Source organism: Acomys minous (genome assembly GCF_964271855.1).
Source record: "Acomys minous genome assembly, chromosome: 15".
In the NCBI taxonomy this organism is placed as follows: Eukaryota; Metazoa; Chordata; class Mammalia; order Rodentia; family Muridae; genus Acomys; species Acomys minous.
Window position 1 is genome coordinate 87784698 of NC_140497.1, and position 27210 is coordinate 87811907.

At 41.2% G+C, this 27210-nt stretch overlaps 1 protein-coding gene across 4 annotated transcripts in view; it reads right to left on the minus strand.

Moving 5' to 3' along the window:
- Positions 1-27210, minus strand: part of MON2 (MON2 homolog, regulator of endosome-to-Golgi trafficking) — a 69426-nt gene that overhangs the window by 22829 nt on the left and 19387 nt on the right. For all 4 annotated transcript variants that reach the window (XM_084759002.1, XM_084759001.1, XM_084759000.1 and 1 more), the window contains 19 exons: positions 26691-26822; positions 23068-23197; positions 21774-21868; positions 21064-21189; positions 17058-17252; positions 15563-15687; positions 15024-15160; positions 13996-14149; positions 11723-11949; positions 11092-11173; positions 9937-10121; positions 8852-8964; positions 7729-7833; positions 6815-6895; positions 6665-6738; positions 6491-6581; positions 4685-4786; positions 3513-3623; positions 1042-1217 (listed from right to left, as the gene is read on the minus strand). In XM_084759002.1, the coding sequence (XP_084615128.1) occupies positions 1042-1217; positions 3513-3623; positions 4685-4786; positions 6491-6581; positions 6665-6738; positions 6815-6895; positions 7729-7833; positions 8852-8964; positions 9937-10121; positions 11092-11173; positions 11723-11949; positions 13996-14149; positions 15024-15160; positions 15563-15687; positions 17058-17252; positions 21064-21189; positions 21774-21868; positions 23068-23197; positions 26691-26822 (2441 nt within the window). The remainder of the gene's footprint in view (positions 1-1041; positions 1218-3512; positions 3624-4684; positions 4787-6490; positions 6582-6664; positions 6739-6814; positions 6896-7728; positions 7834-8851; positions 8965-9936; positions 10122-11091; positions 11174-11722; positions 11950-13995; positions 14150-15023; positions 15161-15562; positions 15688-17057; positions 17253-21063; positions 21190-21773; positions 21869-23067; positions 23198-26690; positions 26823-27210) is intronic.

A 27210-nucleotide genomic window follows, 5' to 3' on the forward strand; every position in this document is an offset into this window, starting at 1 on the left:
ACTTTAATAATCTCAATATGTTATAGTATTTAAGGAAATTTACTATTAAAAATATTTAAACATTCATTTTCTCTAATAATATCATTAATTTTCTTAATAGTTTTAATATAAAATTCAACTATACTTGTCACTATAAGAAGACTGTGTATGTGATATTGTAGAATTTCAGACAAGCATATCTGGTACCTGCTAAATTGCTTCACTGATGTTCTCTCCTAAACTAAGTAAACTTCTGAATCGCATTCTAATGCGTTCTTCCTTCTGTATTCCCTATGCATGTAATGGCATCACCACCACTCACAATGTACCTGAGTCAGAATTGTGAGGGTCGCTCTAGACTGCATCTCTCCCTTCTCCCCAGAGTCAGTCTCTTACTTCTAAGAAAGCACTTGTCGACACTTGCACATTTCCTGCTCTCCCCTTGTGCTCCTGTCACAGTAGGATCTGTTAAATGCACATCTGATTACATTACTCCCTTGTGTAAAATCCTCAAATGCCTACCAAGTGTACTCAAGGTACATACAAGCAGCTTAAAAAACACATGAGGTCACATGGTCTGCCCCACCCCTTACTACTGGAATGCTGTGTACAGTAAAGTACTTCCTTACTTGTGCTCTCCTTCTATGGGAGTGGCCGGTTGGTTATTTGTGTACCCAGAACAGCTAAAAACCACAGTATTTGGTATATACTAAGCACAGAATAAATGTTTAAGAAACAAATGAGTAAAGACATTTTAAAGCAATTACTTAAGGCTTCCTAATATAAAGGGTTCTTCAGATGCATTATAAAATGTTAACTTGGTTTATTTATCTTATAATAAGATCTTATATTCTAATATAAATGGCACAAAACAGCAAATCTTCTATCCCTTTAAAAGCAATGCCATAGATGAAAGTTGAGCTTCCACATAGGTATGGTGAGAACTAGGCAGACAGAGCTTGGACATGAGCAGAAAGGCAGAAATAAAATTCTCCCTACAGAACTTTAGGGTGGCACCCTTCTCACTCTGTTACAAGCTGGGTCTCTACTGCAAACACTTACCCTTGATCGTTTCTGATTGCTCCCATAACTCCAAGAACCAATGGCCACCCAGGCCCGAGACTGTCCCCCTGACTCTGCAGGATCTGCAGCACACACTCCAGCTGCTTCAGCCGGATATCTGGATGGTTAACGTTGGACATCTCTTTTAATGGGTTCAGTAAGAGCAGCTGAAGTCTCTAGAAGGCAGACAAGAAGCTAATTAGGAAAAGAAGTCCAAAAGGACAGACGGCTTTGGTGCAGGTACGTCTTATCTTTTTGCAGTGCCATCTCTATGAGGCCCAGGTTGGTCTAGAAGTCTTGGGCTCAAGTGAGCCTGTGCCTCAGTTTCCCAAGAGCTGTGATGACAGAGTGCTCCACCCTGCTCTGCTGTTCCTTTTGAGGTTCAGATTCACCTCCATTTGCAGTATCGTAGTAAACAGAAAGTTTTCTAGTGAAAAACACAGAATATGGCTTCTCTAGCAGTAATCTTCAGAGCTTTGCCACTTCTCTGCTTGAAACCTGTCTTCAACACGTACAACTCCAGGGTCAGGAGGAATGCCTTACTACACAGACCCAAGGGAAATGGACCTCACCAAAGGAGATGCATCGTCAGCTACAGCTGAGGACGACACCAGTTCCCAGTATCTAGTGTCATCTTTCACTTGCTCTGTTAATGTATAGCATGTAGTTCAATGTAAAACTATCAAGTGTGATATCATAAAAGCTATTAAAACTTGAAATTATATATTTTAATAACAATTATTATTATTAGCATAGATGACAAAAAGCCACAAAATTTGTTGGGGAAAAAAGCAGTCTGATGGATCCCTTTCGGCATTTAAAGGCACTTCATTTTGATCTTCTTTTCTACAAATTTTATTGTATGTGGTTAATTTACTAAACAAATATTTTTAAACTTTCACTGTGACTGGGTGCTAAGCAGAAACTGATATTAAAGTGAAGAGAAAACAAGTCTACATTTTTTTATTACTACTTATTTAGTGTTTATGATGGAGGTCACAGCACACATGTGGAGGTGAGTCAGTCTCCCCTTGCACCGTGTGGGTCCTGGGGACTGAACCCAGGTAGTCAGACTGGATGGTAATCCCTTTCACCCACTGAGCAACTTGTCAGCCATGAGCTTATATATTTTGAAAGGGTTAAACCAGAGCCAGGTTTGGCGGCATGTGTCCATGTTTCAATACTCGGGAGGCAAAGGCAGGCGGACTGAAAGCCTGAGGCCAGCCAAGGCTCTACAGCAAGGCCCTGTGGTCGAACTTCAAGAGCAGTGGATGCCGCTGAGTGTTAGAGCACTAACAGCCTGCAGCGCAAGGCCATGGCATCAGGCCCCAGCACTCATCAGAAGAAGAAACAAGCAAAGCAAACCCTTCAAGCTGTAGCAGAGAAAAAAGAGAAATCACCAAAAAGCAAGCTCCGCAAGAGCAGAGGTCTCGTCTCTGAGCTGCTGATTGTCCTGTTCTAATTATAGTCAACAACAGCGCCGAATTCCTGTATAGAACACACTTAGAAGACAGTAAGATAGTAAAGGGACTTGGTAACGGCTGTTAGATACAACTTCAGCTTTGCTCAGTCTTGAAACTGTGAAACATCAGTAAACTTTTTTAAAAACCTGTAAAATATATGTGACTGTCAAAGAAAAGACAAATCCTAAGTACAAAAGAAAATTCTGAAAGTATAAAGTGATAAAATTATTTTAATATTTTGTTGGCGCTGGGAGGTGGCTAAGTGGGCAAAAGCTTAGTCAGATCCCCCAGCACCCACATAAAAGGCAGGTACAGCAACCCCAGTGCTGTAGGGCGAGCAGAGCAGTCCAGCAGACATGGGAGCTCCAGATTCACTAAGAGACTCTGTCTGAAAAAGCAAAGTGAACAGTGCGAGAGGAAGGCACCCAGTGTCGCCCTAAGGCCTCCACATGACACGGGAGCCAGGGCCCACACGCCCACACACATACCACACACACCAAACCTACTCGATTGTGATTGATGCTTCTACACTTGCTTTGTCCCTGTGTAAAGCAGTGAGAGAAAAGGGTCAGAGAGGGTAGGGAGAGAGCAGAGGAAGCCCGAGAATGCAGCGTTAGCACTTCGTGACGAGGGAGGGCAAACTGCAGATGACAAAACTGGTTCCGGGAAGCTTGCTAACCTAATTCAGCAGCATTTAAATGTTCTTTATGAAGACCGCACTAAAACTCTTCTGGCACTAATGAGCGATCCTCAGCCTACATATAAGATAGAATATTAATTTAAGAAGTCTGTTTTAGATACTGGCTTGGTGGCACACACTTTAAAATCCCAGCATTTGGGCAGTGAGTGCAGGAGGCCTGAGAATCCCAGGTCATCCTTGGTTATATAAAGCGAGGCCAGCCTGTGCTATATAAGGCACTGCCTCACAACACAAGATTTATGCTAGAGTACCATGAGGTGACAGTAACATAAAGTCACATCTGAGAGTGGGCATTAAACACAGTTTACCTGGTTCTGTGAAAGTGGAGGTTCATGGTTAAATGTCAGCCCCGCCTTAATGAGTGACGTCAAAGCTTCTGCTCCCCACTCTCTCATCCGCGAGTTTGGATGCTGGCAAACCTGAAGAAGATACAACAGACTCAGTTGTATACATAAGGTAAGAAACACACATTAAACCAAAAACAGAAAAATTAAAGCTGTACTACAGCTTTTGTTTTACAACTTAAAAATATCTATTCAGTAAAGAGTAAAATAAAAATTATATCCAACAATCTTCTGAAGCTTACCTTCTGAATAAAGGCCAGGGAGGCAAGAGAAGAAAGAGAAAAGACAGAAGATGAAATGGAAACACGTCACAGGAAAGGACAGAGTCCACGCCTGAAGGACTATGGCACAGAGGAGTCGAAGCTCGCTTGTCCTAGGGGTTATTTTGTTGTTCTTGTTCCTACATTGGTGCTAGGCCTCGAACCCAGGGCTTCAGCATTTGAGTAGATGGCTCAGTTTATACAACACTATCCTGAGCCCACTCTCTCCTGATAGGATGCTTTAGTCATAAACAAGTCTGCACAAATCCTTTATTGGGAAATTAATACCAATAAATGGGTAAAATCTTAGAAAAATAATATCTAAGGTTTCTAAAATGACATTAAATGACCATGGTCTCCAAACTACACAAACATATGTAGCAACAGAAGTAGCTGGAGTTAAATGCCAGCTAATTATCAAGGCACCTCAAGCTCAACAAGAGATGTATGCAGACAAAAACACTCTAAGTCTCACTATGTGGGATGTAGTGGCAGCATATCAGCTTTTCCTCTCGCGCTACCTCCACTGTAGCAAAGCTGTGAACAAGCTGTATGTGTAACCCACTCTCATCCCAAACTGCTTGACAATTCCAGAACTACCTAACTGAGCTGAGACAAGAGAGACTGTGATCAAAGGAAATAGACCCCCACAGACAGCTGATATCACCACTATTTTATAAGTTAAAGATGCACCCATTTTCTTACTTGATAAACCCTTCCCCAAACTGGTAACTGCACAACTTTAGTCCTCTGAAAAAATACACTGGGTGAGGAAGGGCCTGAGGGAAAAGTTAACCTGTCATTATGTTGAATCATAAGTTCAATGTACATGATTTTATCAGTAAAAATTATAGTATTTTAAGAAAGACAATTCACCTCAAGTAGATGGCCAGTTAGAGGTCTCCACAAAATTTCTATTCTGTGCATATTAACTAGTCCAGTTTCTAACAGTTTGGCAACAGCAAAAAGAGATGGTTCCTATGGAGAAAACATATTACATTTCGATATGTAAAAGAGAATTCTGCGATGATTTGAATAAAATAGAACATTACTGTGATTAAATTATGATAGTCTGTATCTGTGAAGTTATCCCCAAATTATACTGGCACAAAAAGTCAGTAAATTACAGATTAAAGAAGTACAAATCCATTTTTTTAAAAAAAATTCTGTATTCTTAACATTTTTATGATAGTGTAAACATGCAACATGAAAATGTTAAATAGTATCTTTCTTTTCTAATAGAAGTTAGTAAACTAAACTACGATGGTGTTTTAAGACAAATGTACCATTAGCTAATCTACAGGTGTCTTAAGAATTATGGCAAAAAAAAAAAAAAAACAAACCCATTCAGGTTTATGGAGAATAAGGTATAAGATTAAGACTGGTATCTACAAAGTTTTTTGGGTTTTGTTGTTATTATTGGGTTTGGGGGTGGGGTTCTGGTTTTTCAATACAGGGTTTCTTTGTGTAGCCCTGGCTATCTTGGACTCGCTTTGTAGACCAGACAGGCCTCGAACTCACAGAGATCTGCCTGCCTCTGCCTCACGAGTACTGGGATTAAAGGCTTGTGTTCCACCACAGCCCAACCTCCCTTTGAAACTGTACAGTCATCATTAAAAAGCTGGATTGTCTTCATATTTGGAAGTGGTAAGACTATACTTATATATAAATGTGGAAAGAGGTTGGAGAGATGGCTCCCTAGCGACGAGTGCTGGCTGCTCCTGCTTGGAGTTCAGTCACTAGAACTCACATTGGTGGCTCACACCACCTACAATTGCTAGGACTCTCACACCCTCTGGCCTCCAAGGACATCCAAAGAAATGAACACACACACACACACACACACACACACACACACAGAGTTTTTAAACTGTGTAAGGGGCTTCATTCTGTTTGTATACAGCGCTAGGACCTCATGCCCAATAGACAAGCACCATGGGTTACTCGTTCAGTTAATAACAACTTATCTATTATTTCCAATTCGCTTTTTCTGTATATATTTCTGTCGTGATAGAATCAAACCCAAGGCCTCCCACAGTATTGGCAAGAGCTTTGCCACTGAGTGCTGTTAGCCTCAAACAGTTCACTTAAAATAGCAATTTCTAAAATATGGTTAAACTCAAATTTTTTCTGTACTTTAGAAATGCAATAGAAAGTATTTTGAGTACAGAAAGAAATGTTCCTGAATGCGCTATTCAGAATACTGTTCTGTACTTACTGGCAGGGGAGAGAGAAGTCCTGCTTTACTTACTCAACTAGTGGACAGTGAGAACATCTTCAGGAAGGAGGCAATCAGCTCCTGACTTTGCATCCCAGTGAAGGCAAAGCAACCACCCACATCTGTGACCCTTTTCCTACCTGCAGTCTTGCATTCCCCATGTCACGAGTGCACTATCACACAAGCACTATCAGGATAGTTTATGAAAGCTACTTATAATAAAAACTATGTTGCATCATTTATAAAATATGTAATAATGTGCAGCACAGAAGAAAGAGGAGACATAAGTTTAAATTACACTACATACTTGGACAGACCAAAGCTACATTATGCCCTCTTCCTTCCTCCTACTACAGATGGTAAACACCTGACAGGCCACTGCTAACAAAGCACCAACCTGCCAGTCCAATGCTAAGATTACTTATGTACCTTGTATAACTAAAGAAAAATGTAGATTACCACACCTTATTATTTCCATAGGCCATATCCATTGCTTCTAGAGATAAGGAACAAAGTGCATTTATTAAATGATGCAAAGATACGTCATCAAGATACCTAAAATGAAAATGAAAAAGACAATTTCATCTCAAATATATAGCTATAAACAATGTGGCTGTCAGTGTAAAGCACAGACTTACTGTGAGCTTTCAAACAGTCTTGACAGTATGTTGGAGATCACTGGCAGGTCTGTCATCACGGCTGTTGTTAGCACCTGGAAGAAGGATGAGCTTACATGCAGGTGTGACACTTTCAGAAGCGCTCACTGGACCACAAGGGCTGTCACTTACTGTGCTGGGTCCTTCTACTGCTCTTCCAGGCTTCAGGGCACCACCACTACTAGGCTTTAATCCCAGAATCCATACAAGATGCTGAAAATTAAAACAAGACAGAAACCATAAAAATTCTATTAATTAAAATTAATGGTAATGGCTAGCAATAAAAATTAAAATCAGTAGTTTTCTAATAATTAAAATCAAAGAAATTAGCACCATTCATAAAAAATAATTATAGCATGTATGAGCTGTTGTAGGATATTTGATTCCAATGTGATCCCTGAGATTGTGAACTGTAAAAACCTGTCTTTTGTTTGGTGTGGTTGAGCCCTAGCACACACCTTTAATCCAAGAGCTATCTGTACACGGGATTTAATAAGGTTAACCCTAGGCCAAGAGGCAGAGCAAGAACCCAGCTGACAGGGAGTAAAGAGCAGGAGGGGCTTTGAGTTGAGGGGCATTAAAGAGTGTGTAGAAGTAGACGGGCTCTTTAGCTTTTAGCTCTTTGGCTCTTAGTTCTCTAGCTCCTCGGCTTTGGGCTTTTCTATCAGGACGTGAGCTGAGCAGGAAGGTCAGTGGGTGCTTCCTCTGCCTCTCTGAGCTAGCAGATTTTTTTTTTTTAAACCATAGCATCTGGCTCCTGAGTTTTTATTGGTAATAGAAAAATCTGGGATTTTCAATTAGAACAATTTTATGCAGTAAAATGTAAGACATTATCCCATTGTATCCATTATATGTTAAATTACATATTATATTCACTACTTCCTAAAATATAAGCCACTTGTTTATTCCTTATCATACTATTTATGATAAGGAATAAACAAATATTTATTCCTTTTTCATACTATCCATTAGGCCTTCCTAAAGGAACAACAGGCATTGTTTAATTGTTAGCAATCATAAATATAGAATCTGATAATCTAACATACCTGAAGAGTTGCCAGAACAAGTTGCCATGATGTTCCAAGAACAGCACCATGACAGTGAGCTAAGTTAAGCAGAGTCCTCATACACTGGATATTTTTGGAAGTCAGCTATGGTGAAAAAAAGACAGATTTGCAGCAACTGCTACAGATTCCTAAAATTTAACAGCTTACAAATCAGAGGGAATGCATTCAAAATTGTCTTAAATAAAAATCATGAATATTATGAAAATACATTTGTATAATTTTATAAACACAAAGTTGTGTTACCAAGCTGGGGAGAAATTCAGCCCCATGTAAGTGTGAGGGCTAAAGTTCAGATCCCCATAACCCAGGTTAATGCTGGAAGAGCACGGTGACTCGCCCACCAGGGGATGGGGGCGGGGCACAAGGACTCTCCCTGGCTTAGCAGGGGGGATGGGGGTGGGGCACAGGGGCTCCCTAGCCTAGCAGGGAGGATGGGAGGGCACAGGGGCTCCCTAGCCTAGCAGGGGGTGGGGGCGGGCACAGGGGCTCCCTAGCCTAGCAGGGGGTGGGGGCGGGCACAGGGGCTCCCTAGCCCAGGAAGGGGGTAGGGGTGGGGCACAGGGGCTCCCTAGCCTAGCAGGGGGTGGGGGCGGGGCACAGGGGCTCCCTAGCCCAGGAGGGGGGTAGGGGTGGGGCACAGGGGCTCCCTAGCCTAGCAGGGGGTGGGGGCGGGCACAGGGGCTCCTTAGCCCAGCAGGGGGGTAGGGGTGGGCACAGGGGCTCCCTAGCCTAGCAAGGCGGCTACATAGTCAAGTGAGTTAGAAACCCACGTCAGCAGACAATGAGTGTGAAGCAGCAGAGGAAGATACCAGATGATGATCTCTGGCCTCTACACACAAACATGTGCACACTCACAGGCCTACTCATGTGCCAGCATACATGCAGATATGCATACACATGTGCATGCATTCCACACAAACATACACAAGCACAAAGGAAATTGTATGCAAATACCAGTTCTAAAAATGTCAGGAAAATAGATAGTTTGTTTTGGAACACCCTCCAGGTAAAGGAAACTCAGTATTAATGTTTGGAAAGAAGAAAAGAGGACTCCAGCAGGTGACCTTGGTCATCAGCAAACGCCAACACTGTCACTACGTACCATCACTGTCCCTTGAGGCTGGACGGCAAGAGGCTGACCCACTGCCACAACCTGCTGGTGAGACTCACTTGATGGACTTATCATCATAACACTTTGACCCTGGATAGAATATGCTAGAACACAAAGGAGAACCTAAGTGTGAGATACTGCTCACATTTCTTTCAAGGTAATGTCATATTGTAAAACATTAAGTAAAACTCAACCATTACAGTTAAGTAGCAGTACTATCAACCAGATGCACATGAACAGCTGAAAACTCATTAGGTGCAAACACTGAAAGAAGCAAATATGAGGTGATTTTCATGTAAGTTGTTACAGTAGCATTAAGCAACAGAGTTAGGACACATACGTATTTTAAACATTATCTATGTGTGCTTTTCTAGTTAGAAGCAAATAAAATTTGAGGGTGAAATCTGAGTATCACATTGAAATATGTATAAATTAAATGTAACGAACATTAGTGTCCTCAAAGTTATTAACCAAGAAAATTAGTTTTTGAATGTTAGTGTAATGTAAGCAGTTGGAAACACTATAGCTCTACTAGGCCAAACAGAATAACAGGAATCATCACTTCAACAACATATTATAGTTTACAAAGGAATGTCAGAATTATATTTTCTATCTATATAATTATTACTTAAAATTGCTATTACTGTAGTCTCCTCTCTACCCTTTTTTAGTAAAGAGTGGACAAAAAAAGAGAAATTCTATGTGGCCATACCAGGAAGAGAAACAAAAAGGTCCGATCAATGGCCCTAAGTCCCATCTTCTACCTACCCTTTAAAAATAAAAGAGCTGCCTTAAAGTGGAGGCCAAGTGGGAAATCCGGAGCACCACAGCCAGGAGGGAGCACAGGCGACACAGGCCACGAGTACACAGGTGACCCTCACACAGGCCACGCATACCCAGGTGACCCTCACACAGGCCACACATACACAGGTGACCCTCACACAGGCCACGAGTAACAGGTGATGCTCACACAGGCCACGAGTACACAGGCCACGCATACAACCTAGAGTTCCTATCATCTCTTGGTCTGAGGCCATCCGTTAGTGGGGGAGAAAGCTGTGTAGTTTAGCTCTTACACTTATTGCAGAGTGCAGCTGCAGTGGCGGCATTCAGCACAGTCAGGGCGTAATGTGGAGGCAAGGAGCCTTTGCAGACTGCGGTTATAAAGGCGTCCCGTGAAGTGACAAGGCCCAGTCTTCCACAGAGAGCAGCCATGCTCAGTTCAGCCTTTAAAATGTTCTCAGTGGCAGCCTCATCTGTGCTGAAAGATAAGGCATTTTGTTTATCTCATCAATTTATTTTAGTTATACTTTAAAGCAAGATGTAGGCTTATGTATTCAGTGAGGTTTTAAGAAAATCTAAGGGCCAGGTGTGGTGGTGCACATGCCTTTAATCCCAGCACTCGGGAGGCAGAGGCAGGTTGATCACTGTGAGTTCAGGGCCAGCCTGGTCTACAAAGCAAGTCCAGGACAGCCAAGGCTACACAGAGAAACCCTGTCTCAAAAAAAAAAAAAAAAAAAAAAAAGAAAGAAAGAAAGGAAGGAAGGAAGAAAGAAAGAAAAGAAAATCTAAAACTGCAATACTTAGAATGGAACTTTAACCTACTATCTAAATAACCTAATATCTAAAACATGACCTTTATACTGTGATGCATATACATGACTGGAAAAAAAACAGAGAACTTAGAGATTAAACTGAAAAATATCAAGTATTTTATTTGTTTATTTTGAGATAGGGCCGTTAGTGCAGCCTGGCCCCGAACTCAGTGCAGTCTACCTTCCTTCGCCTTCCAAATGCTGGGATTACAGGCAGGAAGCAGCCCACCTGGCATCAAGCATCTTAAAATCACTTAATTCTGAGAGGAAGCATCAAGCAAATCACCACCATTGCAAAGGCAGTGGCAAGCCTTGACACGACCCAAGTGTTCCATAGGTTGAAAACTGTATTTTTGATTAAAGCATTATGGCAATCCTGGTGGGAGTTCAGAGCAGGCGCAGGCTGCAGAGAAGGTACAAACAGCAGCGTTCTCAAGGAGATAAGGAGATGCGCAATGTCAGCAACCCTGATTCCATCATGACAGTGGACACACAATTATTGTACTGCACATGGAATTTAAAACGAGCAACAAAGTTCTACTCATACAGAAAGCTACAGGTGGGAAATAAATCTTGGACAAATGGAATTAAGCTTAACCGCAGTGACATCATATAAAACTCACAAAGACTTAATACCTGGCATCGAGGAGAAGTGAGAGGGCAGCAAGAAGACCACACCAGCAAGCGCTCACCATCTCTTCCCAGACGGCTCTGCTCACTTAAAGGAAAAGGATGTTACACTGTTACAGCGTCAGTCTGTGCAGTTCAAGTGTTCTAGCAACATCTCAAGTATTAGACATTGAACACTAATATTTAAAACACCCAAACAATGACAATGTAGAAGCTATAGTAGTCTCATAACAAAATAATCTAAAGAGCTGTGCTCCCCAATGCAGGAGAATATCTATACACAGCGATAAACTCAACAAACAAGGGGCCACAGGAAACACTGAGACAATGGAAAAATATGAGTGAGTTCTGAGTTTAGATGAAATAGTAGACTGCCCCTAATTTCTGATATTGACCACATAAGAATAGGGGAGGCTACACATCCAAATAATAGGGAGAATGGGACATCATGTCTAAACCTTAATCTCAAATAATTCAGAAAAATATAGTGAGATGTACACAAATGAAGAGAAATGTAAGATCAACACGATAAAGCATTAATAACTTGGAAATGGGGTAAAGGGTAATTTCTCTAAATTCTCCCTTCAATTTCACATTATTGAAAAGTAACAATGCCATGCAGAGACTCATAGCACACCTGTCTCCTTGTCCAGCTGGTCTGATGCTGACTGCGCATCCCCCTGTCCTGAGGACTGCGACGATGCTCCTTCTGTGGCGGTGGGACACTCTGTCCCAGCCTCTCCCAAGTCTCCTTCTATCATAGTGGTGATTCCTCGGACAAGATCCAACAGGCAGTGGAACGCCACGGACATGGCGTAGCCCTCGGGTATAGTCGGGGGTTCAACTTTGTCCAGCATCTCTAAGCTGAAATCACAAAAAACAGAGGCACAAATGAGAAGGCACAGCAAATACAAAGCTACAATTAAACATAGAAAGCCATGTCCATAATTTGTAGACTCTAAAAATTACTAATAGGGAGACAAAAATAAAGGGAAATTACTGCGCTTGTTTCATGTGGAGAATGATCCTTCTTTAATCCCTTAAGTGACTAGAGGGGCTGGCGAGCCGGCTCGGGACACACGAGGTGGGGACGATGTGAGTTCGGTCTCTTAGACTCAGGGTACAGGAGGGAACTGACTCCTGCAAGCAGTACTCTAACCTCTGCACATGTACTATGGTGCACACACACATGTGTACACACAAAGTAAATGTATTTCCTAATATAAAAATGATTAGAAAATAAGGCTGGCTGCTACCATAACTCCTCCTTGAGGTATGCTGTTATCTTCACTATTTCTGCTCTGAGAAGTTAACATAAAACATATCAAAACAGCTCACTAGGCTTCTCAAACTCTTACTTTTAAAATGAAGTACCATAAAAGATAAAATAATAAAATGAGAGGAGGATGCTTTTACGTGAGAAAAGGCATAACTCTGAGATGCCCAGATGACATGTGACCTCAGACAGTCAGCCAACAGCACAGGTAACCCTGAGGGACGGCTGTGCCAAGCTCAAATCTACAGCACAGGAGGACGTGTTCACAGGGTAAGACAGTAGTGCATCTTATGTTCTAAGTTAGGACAAATGAATTTGTCTCAGATCCCTCAAAAGGGGTATTTCTCAAGTTAAGAACAGAAAGAGTAACTAATTCAACTGGAAAGAAGTCATAGACCTGGGATAACTGTATTCACATCCACAGAGAGGGAGATGCAGACCCCAATCCCTTGTACACAAAACTAACTCAAAATACATCATTGGTCTAAGTGTAAAAACTTTACTAAATGTAAAAAGTTTATTAAATATAAAGTTTACAAAACAACTCAAAACTCTTATTTCCCTTCATGTAACAGTTTGTTAGATATAATACCAATAATTAAAAAAAATAGGTAAACTGACTCCATCAAAATGTAAAGCTGCTGTGCCCCACAGGCAGCAACAAGAAAAAGACAACTTACAGAACTGCAGAGTGTGTCTACAAGTCATGTGCACACAGAGACCTAAAACACATGTCCTTCTAGTGTGACTCCTGCTGTGTCATAAAACACATGTTCGTCTAGTGTGACTCCTGAAGTGTCATAAAACACAAGGACTGAAAACTACTAGAAGAGGAAAGGACTCCCCTTCCTCACTGACTTCCTAAATATTATAAATAATTTTCTCACATATAGAGTCCTAGAACTTAGCTGTATGACAATTTGCATCCCATAGATGAATTAGCTTAATTAGCCGAAGGGAACTCAATTCTAGAAGAGCTGTATCCATGAAGTCTAAGAATCCAGACATGCACTTAACTCAGAAGCTGTGTAAGACAACAGAGTCAGCTCTTAGGTAAATAAATCCCACTTTGTTTATAGCTCTATTAGCAGCTGACGAATAGAAAATTTAGTCCTGCTTACAACTTCTCAGAATATGAGGCTGGATAGATGGCTCAGTGGTTTGGCTATTCTTCCAGAAGACCTGGATTCAACACCTAGCACCCACATGGCAGCTCATAGCTGTCTATAATTCAAGTCCCAGGGAATCCAACACCCTTACACAGATATACATGCCACATTTGTGGGCAAAATACCAATGCACATAAAATATAAATAAATACATCATTTTAAAAAATTCTCAGCCGGGCAGTGGTGGCGCACACCTTTAATCCCAGCACTTGGGAAGCAGAGGCAAGTGGATCACTGTGAGTTCGAGGCCAGCCTGGCCTACAGAGTGAGTCCAGGACAGTCACGCCTACACAGAGAAACCCTGTCTCAAAACCCCTCTCCCCCCAAAAAATCTCAGAATATGACGAAAGAGAGTAAGCTCCAAGATGTACTACCAACATTAAACATAATGTAGACACAAGTACTTTAGAATTAAGTATCCTCTTCAGTGGATCATTTATTACAAAACTACACTCTACTACTTACTAGGTGGCTTTAGCACTGCCTTGGACTGTGACAGTCAAGATAGGTATCCAAGTTCCTCTGTACTCAAACGCCGGCAGCAAAGTGACCCCTCCACCAAGGCCCACCACCCCTGAGTTAGCTGGTGCTGAGGCTGGGCCACCGGCATTATTGTTCCCTATTAGAAAAGGAGAAAAGCAAAGACACCAATTTATTAGTGGATTACAAGTCACTAAATTCCAACACCTACTCAGACTTAAAGAAAGTCTGTGCTATCAAGTGTGATGCCTATAAATGACTTTGTTGATTCCATCTTACCCCAAGAGGCTATTCCCTTAATATAACTACTTTATTTTTTAACATAAAAATTACTAGGAAGCCTAAGCTGGTAGCTCTGGTGGTACAGCATTTGTCATAAAAGTACGGGGACCTGACTGTTCTCCAGGACTACTTAAGATTTGTACATATGTCTCAAAGAAAATAGTGCAAGTTATCTTATACTCAACCTCACAGTAAATGAACAAAAGATAGCAACTCAACAAAGATGCTGCAATATGAATAAACTGACGCTATATAAGGAGTGCCTGAGTTTGTTCCTCAGAACCCACAGAAGAAAAACAAAAAGCCAATCCCTGGGCTTGGCGATGCCCACAGTGAGCCCAGCCCTGGGGAGGCAGAAGCGGACAGATCCCAGAGCCCCGCTAACCAGCTAGCTTCACCTAACCAATGCCCCCCAGTCCCAGTGAGAGGACTGTCTCAAAATACAAGGTAGGCCCCTCCTGAGAAATGACAGTCAAGGCTGACCCTGACCTATACACACACAATAGACAAAGCACACACAACATACACACACACACACACACACTCATCTACGCCTGCACATACATTAATACATATGCAGTTATAAGAAACAAAAATACAAATCTTTTTTTTTTTTATTTTACAAAAATATATTCAGGTGGTTTAAGTTTGTATAAGCACAAATTTCTCTTATAACAGTGAGTACTATACTCCAAGGGAGAAAACAAAGACAAATATGAGCGCAGTGTTACCAGCTTGGTTGGCTGTGGCAGGGTTTCCAGAAGGAGGGACAAGAAACAAAGACTGGATGAAAGACCCCAGCGCATTCACAATGTCTCGGAAAACCTTGGTGGAATGTTGCTTCATGTCATATGACTGGCAAAAGGACCTGTAAAATAATTTTAAACATTTCTGGGGAAAACCATTTTAATGTGTTATAATATTCACATTTTAAAGGTAAGTAATATTACTTAATAGTTACAATTCCGTATCTGGTGTCACTCACCACACCTGAGTGGTTTCTCTAATTTGGGATAGAGGCAAAGGTTTAGATTCAAGAACAAAACAAAACAAAATTAAAAAGAAAAGAAAGAAAAGTGGTGGCTTTATTTGCTTAGTAAGTGACAGCAATTGCCACCCACATGCTTGATCTCTCCCAGTTCTTCCCAAGAGTCCACTAGTAACGTCATACACATAAACACACAACTTCTTACAAGTAGGCCCTCAGCTCTCCCTACCTCAACATGAGGCTACCAGGCCATCTCCCTAGCGGATGCTGCTGCAACCTTACCTTAACAACTGCGGCTGCACACAGAGCCTGTGGATCGATTCCACTGCAACAGCACGGAGCCACTGTGGCTTATCTGCATCCAGAAACTTCACCAGAAGTGACAGAAAGATCTCACACTCGGTTACCTAAAGGAACAGGATTTTACACATTTCTTCAAGTCGGAAAGAAATGTCAGATCATCTTAACAGTAACTGGAATAAACTGGAGAACGAGTAAAACATAAGAGTTAACTGAAGACAACTACAGCTTCGCTCTAACTATGTACCAGCAACACTAATGACCTGCTAACACAGTTAATCCCTGACCCTTATTTTAGAAAACATGGCACACCATCTTGTCATCTCTGGTCCTACATCCTGCTGACAATGAATGGACAACCCTTCAGCATGTATATTCAATGGCTGCTAAAATGCCGATGCAGTTTGTTGTTGTGGGGGTTTGAATAGGCATACTTCCCCCTCCCCGCTCCCCCGTAGACTCATGGGCTACAACAGCAAGACCTGTCTCAAAGAACAAAAGAGAAGAGAAAAGTATGTCTTAACTACGGATCTCAGGCTGTGTGCATGACACCTTAACTACTTCTATTCAGCCTAGGTATGCGAACAGATGACTCTGACAATCACTCACCCTCACCTCTGATCGATGTGGAAAGAGGAGCTAGAGAACAGAGGGCATGACTCTCAAGGGTAATGGCTCTCAATGAGGTTGTTAAACACCTTGGAGTTCCCTGAGATCATGTATGGGAGTGTGAGGGCAAACATATTCTCATAACAATATTATCATAACTTGCTGGTTTCAGTGTAATAACATTTGGTCTGACGGTACAAAGGCAATAGAAATAGAACAGTGAATGCCTTCGCAGGAATCATGGAAACAGTTGAACCGTACTAGCATCAGTGCATCTTCACTGCCACACACAATTAAACGATGCACGCTATACACACATACATATTATATCCTAACATATATACATTATCTTCTTTATTTAAAAACAATCTGATGCTTAATTTCCACTGTTAACTAGATTAAGTTAGGGCATTCATGGGGTACACGTTTGGGTACATCTACGAGGGTATTCTCACACAGGACTACTTAAGTAAGAAGGAGAGTTCCCCTTGCATGTGGGTGACACCTCCAACAAAAGCTGGGAACCCAGTGGAATAAAAGGGGGTGGGGGGCGATGGAGGAGCCTGACGCCATAGGCATGATCAGTCTGCTTCTTAGCTGCAGTAAGGTGAGCAGCATTTTCATCCCCCACAGCAATGATGCTTCTGCCTAAGGCAGGCCCCAGGTAATACAGTCGGCTGGTGGATGACCAAACCTTTAAAACCATTAGCCCAAGAGTAAGTCCTCCCTCCTTAAGTCATTAGGTAATGCATTCTGTCAGAGAAACAACACACACACACACACACACACACACACACACACACACACACACACACACACACAGAGCATGCAACTGTATTTAAAAACATGCCAGGAAATTATCACTTACCAAAAGACTGTAAAACTGCTTGATCAGAACAGACACCACTCTCAGCAAACGCATGCAAATAGGAAAATACGGTTTTTCAACTGGTGCTGGAGAGGAGGAAGTATTGGAACCTTGTCTGAACTTTATATTCGGAGAAAAGAGCTTGATCACAAGAGGACATACTCTTTCTTTGAGGAGGAAGCTGAATTCTTGATGCTATTTGCAAAGGAAAAAAAGAAATTTAATTAGCTTGTAGTGATACTTCTAAAAATTAGATTATCATGAATAATCTAATATGGTTGCATTTTTCCTAAAAAGCTTTGTCCTCTGACAATTTTATAATGGATATAATGCATTCTGGTTTCTCTCTCTACTTTATCTTATTTCTCTCCTCTCTTTCCTTACAAATCTCTTTCCCATATTCATTGATTTTTGTTTGTTTCCTAAAGATTATAGATAGTTCTTCCTAATAGAACCATGGCCGTATGAAATATGAATGATTAAAATAGTAAAGTACATGTGAAGTTGATCTTTCAGTGCAGACTAAGCCACGAGCTGTCACTAAAGTGGGGCTACTCTCCACTGTCACTCCCATCTAACTGATCTCTTCAGACTGCCCAAGGCTGCATAAGGTGCTGTGAGATGCTCCAAGGCTGCGTAAGGTGCTGTGAGATGCTCCAAGGCTGCGTAAGGTGCTGTGAGATGCTCCAAGGCTGCGTAAGGTGCTGTGAGATGCTCCAAGGCTGCGTAAGGTGCTGTGAGATGCTCCAAGGCTGTGTAAGGTGCTGTGACATGCTCCAAGGCTGCGTAAGGTGCTGTGACATGCTCCAAGGCTGCGTAAGGTGCTATGAGATGCTCCAAGGCTGCGTAAGGTGCTGTGACATGCTCCAAGGCTGCGTAAGGTGCTGTGACATGCTCCAAGGCTACGTAAGGTGCTGTGACATGCTCCAAGGCTGCGTAAGGTGCTGTGACATGCTCCAAGGCTGCGTAAGGTGCTGTGACATGCTCCAAGGCTGCGTAAGGTGCTGTGACATGCTCCAAGGCTGCGTAAGGTGCTGTGACATGCTCCAAGGCTACGTAAGGTGCTATGAGATGCTCCAAGGCTGCGTAAGGTGCTGTGACATGCTCCAAGGCTGCGTAAGGTGCTGTGAGATGCTCCAAGGCTGCGTAAGGTGCTGTGAGATGCTCCAAGGCTGCGTAAGGTGCTATGAGATGCTCCAAGGCTGCGTAAGGTGCTGTGACATGCTTCACAGTCACCAGTGAGCCAGCAGGAAGTAGTGTGGTCTCATAAGGCCTTTGTATAATTTACACACAGATTTAAAATCTGTACTATTCTTAAATGGACTAAACACAAACTGGAAATATTTCAAAAAGTTAAAAAATTAATTTAGATTTTTAAATAGAGAACATACATGATTTTACAATTATTAGTGTTCATTACTAAGAAGACAAGAATATAAGGCATTTAAAATAATAGAAATAAAAACATGATTATTTGACATTATTTTTCAAAAATATTTCTACTCACATAAAGATGATTTAAAGACTAACATATCTATTTGATTGGTCCAACAGAGATGACAAAACATCCAGCAAGAAATAAGGATAAATAACTACTTTACATGCTGGAGAATTCTGTAAATAACCCTACAATTTCTCTTAAAGTCTCTGCAAGTCAGGTGAAAAGCTCCCTTGGCCTGTTAATTTCCCCTGAGCATCAGTGAAAAGTAGTCTCAACATTAGTAATGGTAGCCTGCAGTTAATAATCAACTTCAATGTATTTTACTATTTTAATCATCCAGATTTCATTAAAACCATTAAAGAACCATAAAAACCATCCAACTTAAACCTTTAATCTTGCAGAAATATAAAGCAAGTCACAGGTAGTTAATTTGCTCAGTAATATCTATTAAAAGCAAACAAATGAAAACAGGAAAGTCCGGAGCAGCCTTCCTCGCTTCACTCCCAGGAGGGAAGCTGAGAACCATGCCGCCTTCTGGTGCACGTTCTTGTGCTTTTTCACGTATGCTTAATGTGCGTGTTGATTCTTTCCATGCATACTGAGAGTGAGCTGAAAGTAGATTTGTGTCTGTTTCTTTTACTGCCAAAATGAAAACTATATTTAAGTACAGTTTTGAAAGCTTTCACTGTATTTATGATACGAGTATTCCATGTTTTATATAAGGCACTCTTGGAGTTGGTCTGGTTGCTGCCCAAATGAGCAGATTCATGTACCCAAAAGTGTAACCCTGCCTATAAACGTATTCCTATTTAACTAATAAAAAGCCAACACAAGTGTGCAGGGCAAATGGGATAGGTGTGGATAAGGTTCCTGGGCTTTTGGGACAGAGAGGATCTTGGGAAGGGAGACTGGCAGAGAGCATAAGAGGATGTTGGGAAGAGGGAGGAGAGGAGGAGGAGGAGGGAGGAGGCTGTACCATCACAGGTTAGGTGGAGTAAGCAGCACATGGCCAGTGTGGATGGAGGATTGGGCCCAGATGAAGAACATTAGCAAGGATTTGGGATTATGGATGGGAGGAAGCTCCATAGAAATTATCAGAAGCAGATGGCATGGGATTGGGGCAAAGTGACTGAAAGGTAGTTTAGTGGATTATTATCTGCCCTGCCCCAGGTACAGCAAGGCTATTTTAAAATACAACAGGTGTCTGTGTTTTTATTGATTGATAGCTCGTTAGAAAGTACCACCGTAGTAATTATAGTCTCATAATAAACATTCATTAGGTCATACTTCTAAATTAACCACAATATACAAGTACATAGAGACACACAGAGCACACTCTCCCCACACCGTCCGACTGTCCTCTTTCTCCCCTGGACAGCTTCTACCTTCATTTAGTATTTACACAGTTTTAAGTGACTATGAAAACCTACAGACAACAAATGAAGGAAACTTGGTATCTGTCTTTCCAAAATCTGGCTTAAATTCAATCTCGTGGTTCGTGCTATTTTTTATTACAGAATTGAGACCATTACTATTCAGAGTTCTTAATGAAAGGCACACATTAATTCCTACTGATTTTGAAATATTTGAATATTTGAAATATTTGAAATACTCTTTGTTCCACATTTGGGCATGATTATTTTATAGTCTTATGAAAATGTGTATCTTTTCTTCAGTCTGAAGGATTACTTCAAGTATCTTCTGTAGTGCTGGCTTAGTGGTCATGAATTCCTTTAGTTTTTAATAACAGAAGGGTTTTCTTTTTCTTTCAATTAGTTTTGCTGACTATAGTAGTAATCTGTGTTGGCAGTTGCTGTCTTTGAGAACTTGAAATACATGACTCTGAAATAATAATAACTTTCATGGGTTCTATTAAGAAATGGCCTATTTCTGGTGCTGGAGAGATGGCTCAGTGGTTAAGAGCACCTACCAGCTGCTCTTCCAGAGAGCCCAGGTTTTAGTCCTATGACTCACATGGTAGTCACTACCATCTGTAACTCCAGTTCCAGGAGATCAAATGCCCTTGTCTGCTGTCCACTGACACTGCATGCATGTGGTACATAGACACACATGTTGGTAAAACAATCATGAATGTTGAAAAAAGAAAAAGGAACCACTTATTTTTACTCCAAGGCTTGGGGATATCTGCCTAAATAAGTTTCTAAGATTTATTCTACAGCACTCAGGAGGCAGAGGCAGGCAGATCGCTGTGAGTTCGAGACCAGCTTGGTCTACAAAGCAAGTCCAGAACAGCCAAGGCTACACAGAGAAACCCTGTCTCAAAAAACAAAACAAAACAAAAAAGATTTATTCTAATAATGAAATTTTTAAATGTTGGGGGTAATAAAAAGAAAGGAAGGAAGGAAGAAAGGAAGAAAGAAAGAAAGAAAGAGAAAAAGAAAGAAGGAAAACACTAAATCAAAATTAGAACAATGGCTTTTTTATGCCCATAACCCCAGTACTCAGGAGACAGAGGCAGTTGCATATGTAAAACACATTTTGATTTCTTGACAAATATCTGTGAAAAACACTAATTTTGTAACAAGACAATATCAAATTGCTTACTTGTAAAAACACTTGTGGAAAATCATTGAGGACTGACTCTAGCAACTCAAGGCCAAATGTCCTAGTCATCTCCGTCATGCCTACAAGCCAATAAGGGGCGTCAGCATTAACCAACTGACAAAGGTCCTGGGAAACAATCAAAAAATAAAGTCACCAGTTATAATAAAATATGCTTTCCACAACTCACAGCTTACAAAACTAAAACAAAATAAACCTCTTTTTCTTAAAAGTTAACCATCAGTAATTCAAATTTTAGATTTTAGTAAACCTCAAAAGAAGCATGCAGATATAGACAAGTATTAGTGTTACTTTAAGAATAAAGTTTTAATCTTACTGTACTTAAAATGACTTAGTCATGCCAACTGATGTAAGAAGCAGTGTATCAGATTACATTAAATAAAGAGCAAATCTATTACTTAAACTTTTCTTATTAAAGTAATGTTTTTATAGATTAGTCACCCCTAATCTACCTATTTTTTAAATTCTGAGTTTAATTTCTCTTCCTTAAACTGAGTCACAACATTTTATTAAGCTAGTCAAGTACACAGTAGATGCAGAAGCCTCTCTTCAATCTTTTAGAACTACTTTAATATAATACTTTTAATACTGATATATTAATAATACTTTTAATTTTCACATTTACAGACATACATTCTAAAATAAAAATACCTGCACAAAACTACATGTTTTAACACAAATTACTAAAATACCTGGAAGAGCATATATGCGTCTTTAGCGCAAGGTCTCAGGGTACTGACAGATCTTCTGTTACTGTTCCCTTGGATCACTACTGGAGGTTCTATATCTGTAATCAAAACAGGCCGGGAATGGAACTCAGAATGACCTTTAACAAACCATACACTCTGCTTAAAATTCATTTTTTTTAATGTACCCATAGTCTAGTATTCTAAGAACCATGTGTAGCAGGAGCTTGTCACTGAACTAGAGGACGGCCACACAATATAATCAATCCCACGATTAAAATGTAAACTATGCAGATAAAAGAACACCACAAAATTCATAGAATATGCTTGTATAAAATAATGCAATACAAATATCTTGTTAAAATGTGAACTTATCATCTTCAAGGGGGAATCTACTCAGGGTAATAAAATAGTGAAGTCCATATTAACGTAGTTGGCTTTTTGAGCCAGGGCTCTCTGTACACAGCTCTGACTGTCCTTGAACTCACAGAGTCCCACCTGCTTCTGCTTCCTTGGATTACGGGCATGTACACCATGCCCAGCTAAAGAATTTATTTTTAAAAGACCATCAATTTTTAAATGCCATACAGTAATGTGTGTGTGTGTGTGTGTGTGTGTGTGTGTGTGTGTGTGTTACATGTGGATGTACACACACACACATTATACCTGTTATGGTTACTATTGAGTGCTAACTTGACACCATCTAGCTGGAATCCCAGGGAAACAGGCTCCTGGCTATGCCTATGGGGAGCAGGGGTGTCTAACGTGCCATGTGACCTGACCACAAACGTGAGCTGTGGCACATTTACAGAAAGCTGGGACCCTGATTCTGCTTCCTGAGCACATGCAATGGGACCAGCCACCTCCACACCTGCCACGGCGACTTCCTGCCAGGATACACCGCAGCCCCTCTGACAAGACACCGAGATCACCCTCAGGAAGTTTGCCAAGTTAACAAAAGAGTAAAGGAGCTTAACACACATATAAACACAAGTGCATCCATACACAGAAGCATATATGCGTGCGTGCGTGCGTGCATGTGTGTGTGTGTGCGCGCGCGCGCGCGTTTTCAGGTATTTCTGTGAGTGTTTTTGAGACTTATCTTGCTGGCCTCAAGCGTATGATCCTGTTGAGGTTGGGATTACACTGTGCACCAATATCCAAAGGAACATAACAGTAAAACCTTTCTAGCTTTTGGGGATTCCTAGTTCAGAAGGTAAAGCTAAAAATGAATGCGCACTGAGTCTTATATATAAGAACCCACTCACAAACAAAAAGGAAGCAGCTGTCATCACGTTACCTCTGTGTCGTTCATCCTCAGCCACCATCCTCTCGAAGACAACAGTCACGACCTGTCGCACCGTGGCCGCAGCCGTATTGTTTGTGATATTGTCCTTAGTGAAGTGGAGTCGGAAACAGAGGACGATGGCCTGGAAAAGAGCCCTACAGCGTGAAGTGAAACTGAGAGCACGGACGTTAGCCTAGCAGATGGAACCGCAGGCAAAATGACTTGTTTCAGACGTACACAGTGCCACCTTTTTATAAAATAAAACTATGAAAGCTCTCAGATTTCAAGATAATCCAGTCTCAACCAGCTAAAATAGCTTGAAACGTGTCTTCCCAAATGCTGTTCACGTAATGTACATAACAGTGTCGTGTTTTATTTTCCCAGAATGACCTGCATTAGAAATAGCAAGTATTCATATTTATTATAGCACTAAGTCTTTAGGTAAGTCCTATGTAAATTGGAAACATAAAAACAGAAGGATATTATTATTAAAAGGATGACTGCCACATTTTTCTCTTTGAAAAGGCAACTTTATTATTAAGAGAAATTCTATATACTAAGTTGTATTCCTTAAAGGAATATGCTTCTGTGAGTTCTGCCTGATCCATATGCACACAGACATGGTGCACATGCCTATCACCCCTAACATTTCCTTGCATGTCTCTGCAGTCCATTTCTTCCTCTCCCTGAGCCATGGATAACTGATTTTCCCCCACTACTGGCCACTCAGCATTTTCCACAATCTTATATAAAGAGTCACTCATTATGGTTTGTGTCTGGCTTCTCTCACGGGGAATCCTATTCATGGAAGGTGTGCGCTGCCCTGTGGATCAGTGTGAGCTCCCTTTTTATTACTGAGGAGGTTCCGTAGCATGGCTATGCTTAACCATTTGTCTGCAGACGGACATGTGGACAGTTCTCAGTTTGGTGCTACTCTGAATATGGTTGCTATGAACACGCAAATGTAAGTCTCTATGAAGACAAGCATTTCTTTATACTGAATCAACACCTAGGAATGGCATGGCAAGGCCACGGGTAATATTGCCTGTTTCCCAAAGTAGGCTTACAATTTTATAATTCTGTGTGTGTGATTTCAGAACTATTCCATCCTTAGCAATATCTGGATTGGTGGCATTTATAAAGTTTAACTGTCCTGATGGATATAATGACAACACTGTATGATTTTAGTTCTCATTTCACTAGCAAAACACAAAGGTGAGGGGACCTCTTCCCCTGCATGTGCTTGTCACTGAGCACCTTGCTTCATGAAGTGTCTTTAGAAGTCATTTGTCAATGCTTCATTCAGTTATTTTGTTCTAGAAAATGCTTTTAAGGGTTCTTTAGGAGAGCATGTGAGTCCTTGGTAAGACACCTGTGACTGTTTTCCTCCACCCTGTGACTTATTTCATGGTTCATGGACTATGAATTTCAAACTCTATGAAATGGGTGCATACAACAATATCACAAAGATCTTCTAAAAGTTTAATAGTTTAAAAGCTTATCACTCTTAGAAAAAACAAAATTCTGTGCCTTATCACCTTATATCAAAAATTTTTTAAAGATTTGTTTTTCACTTTATGTTTGAGTGCTTTGCCTCCATGTAAGTACACTGCCTGCATACCTGGTAGCTGAGGAAGCCAGAGGGAATGCTGGACACCAAACCGAGGTCCTCCACAAAAGTAACTAGTATGATTTTTGTTTGTTTGTTTTCCCAGACAGGCTTTCTCTATGTCGTCCTGGCTGTCCTGGACCTCACTCTGTAGACCAGGCTGGCCTGCCTCTGCCTCCCTGTGTGCACGTGCACACATGTGAGGGTTTGAGTTCAGGTGTACAGTGCGCATGAGGGTTTGAGTTCAGGTGTACAGTGCGCATGGTGTATGAAAGGTCTCTCGCTGGACCTCGCCCACAGTCTAGACTGGCTTACCAGTGACCCTCAGTACCCTGGTTAGTGTTTTACATTCAACGCCAGCTAGAGCAACCTAGACAGAGTGGGCCTCAGATGAGGGACTGCCTCCATTACTGGCCTGTGGGCATGTCTGTGGGGCACCTTCTCCACTAATGGTTGCGTAGGGCCCCGCTCACTGTAGATGAGTAGCAAGCCAGTGAACAGCATTCCTCCATGAGCTGTTCAGTTCCAGCCTTACGCTTCCTTGATGGCGTATAACCTGTCAGCTGAAATAAAGCCTTTCTTCCCCAAGCTGCTTTAGTCATGGGGTTGATCCTAGCAACGGGAGCCTGGTCAGGACAGGAGGTCTCCCGCCTGTTTCCACACCGACTGAGGAGCCACCACACCCTTGGGACTACCCTTTTCCACGGTAAAGATGCAGCCATGCCCCACGCTTATGTGGCAGCCATCTCCCAAGCTCCAGTTCTTCTTCCTTTAGTATGTCAATTGATAACATTGTATACACTTTAATATGTTTATTAAAAGAATAATTTGATAGCAAGAAACCAAACTGAACTGTACAGAGAGAAAAGTGTATAAAAAGCACTCTACTTAGAAGACAGGAGCCTAGACGAACGGAATAGCTGGAGTTGAGTTTATTCTCATTATGCCCTAAGAACACCAAACTAATATCTAAAAAAGATGAACATACAAACCCACTTGAGAGCCTATGCATAATTAGGCTCTGACGTCTCTCTTTTATAAACTACCGACTCTTAAAAGCACGAAAATTATCATGAAACTACTGAGAGTCCAAAACAAAGTTGGGCATGGTGTTGTACACCTTTAATCCCAGCACTGGAAAGGCAGAGGCAAGCAGGCCTCTGTAAGTTTGAGGCCAGCCTGGTCTACAGAGCAAGTTCCAAGACAACCAAGGCTGCACAGTGAGACTTTGTCTCAAAAAACAAACAAACGGGCTGGAGATGTGGCTCAGTGGTTAAGAGCACTGCCTGCTCTTCTAGAGGTTCTGAATTCAATTCCCAGCAACCTCATGGTGGCTCACAAACATTTATAATGTGATTGGATGCCCTCTTCTTGCATATAGGTGTACATGCAAACAGAGCACTCATATGCATAAAAATAAATAAATATTTTCAAACAGTCTAGTTCAAACACACTCCTCAGAGAAAGGACAAAACACGAGCTGAAGACTGTTTTATGTTGCTTTCTGTTCTACAGAAATATTTCAAGATTTTAAAAACTATATAACAGAACAGCTGTTAATATTCCAAAGAAGGTCTGAGAAGGGAAGAAATAAAAACTAGCTATGAGACCTCATCTGATGTAAATGCTCAAGAAAGTTTTTGGCCACTTAAGAGACAGTTTATTTACACAATGCATACATGTAGCTTTAAAACAGGGGGACCTGTGAGTAATTACAGAGAAATAGCAATAGCAAGCCAGTGCGATCCAAGGCACTTCCCTTCCTCCTCCTTCCCTGCCCTGCCCCTCAGTTTCTCTCTTCTTCCGCCCACCAGCTCCTAAGTAACTAAGCTTAGCAGCAGCCAAAGGCTAGCTAAGCAGCCAACATGCTGGCCTCTAATTTCGAGGGCCCAACCCACACTGTTCACACTCACTGCAGAGGCGTGAGCTGCTCTTCATGCCAATGGCACTAGGCTTAGATCTTGTATCAGCTCATTCAAACACTACCTTGAAGCATTTATAAACACCAATTAAGTACGTTTCCTACCTTGGACAGTGCCTCGTCATGAACTACTGTGTTGGTTGTTAAAAGAACAAGAACTGTTTGAAGCAGCTTAAGTTCTTCAAGGCTGTTTTCCATTAGCTGCCAAAGCATGTTAATTATGTTTCCAGCAGCAGTCTGCGAATCAGAAGATGGCACACAAAATCAGTTCAAGCCTGAGAGATGGTGGATAGTCACAGTAGTATTTCTTTCTTTCTCACTTTCCATCATCAAGTTAGATACAAACAAAATACTTACATTAATGAGCAGCTATCAAGTCAGATAATCTACATTTTAAAATATGAATTATATTAAATAACTATTCTAGGACACAGAAAAGTCACTTATTCTAAAATTAGCCCCTGTACTACTGAACTATGCCTTCTCAAATTACAAGTAACTCAATAAACATATTTAATCTTTAATACCAGCTTTATTTTATTTATTTTTATTTTAGCATTCATAAAACTGCTCCATAGTAAATATCAGATATGCTTTAATCTCCCCCAGGAAATCAGCTACCAAT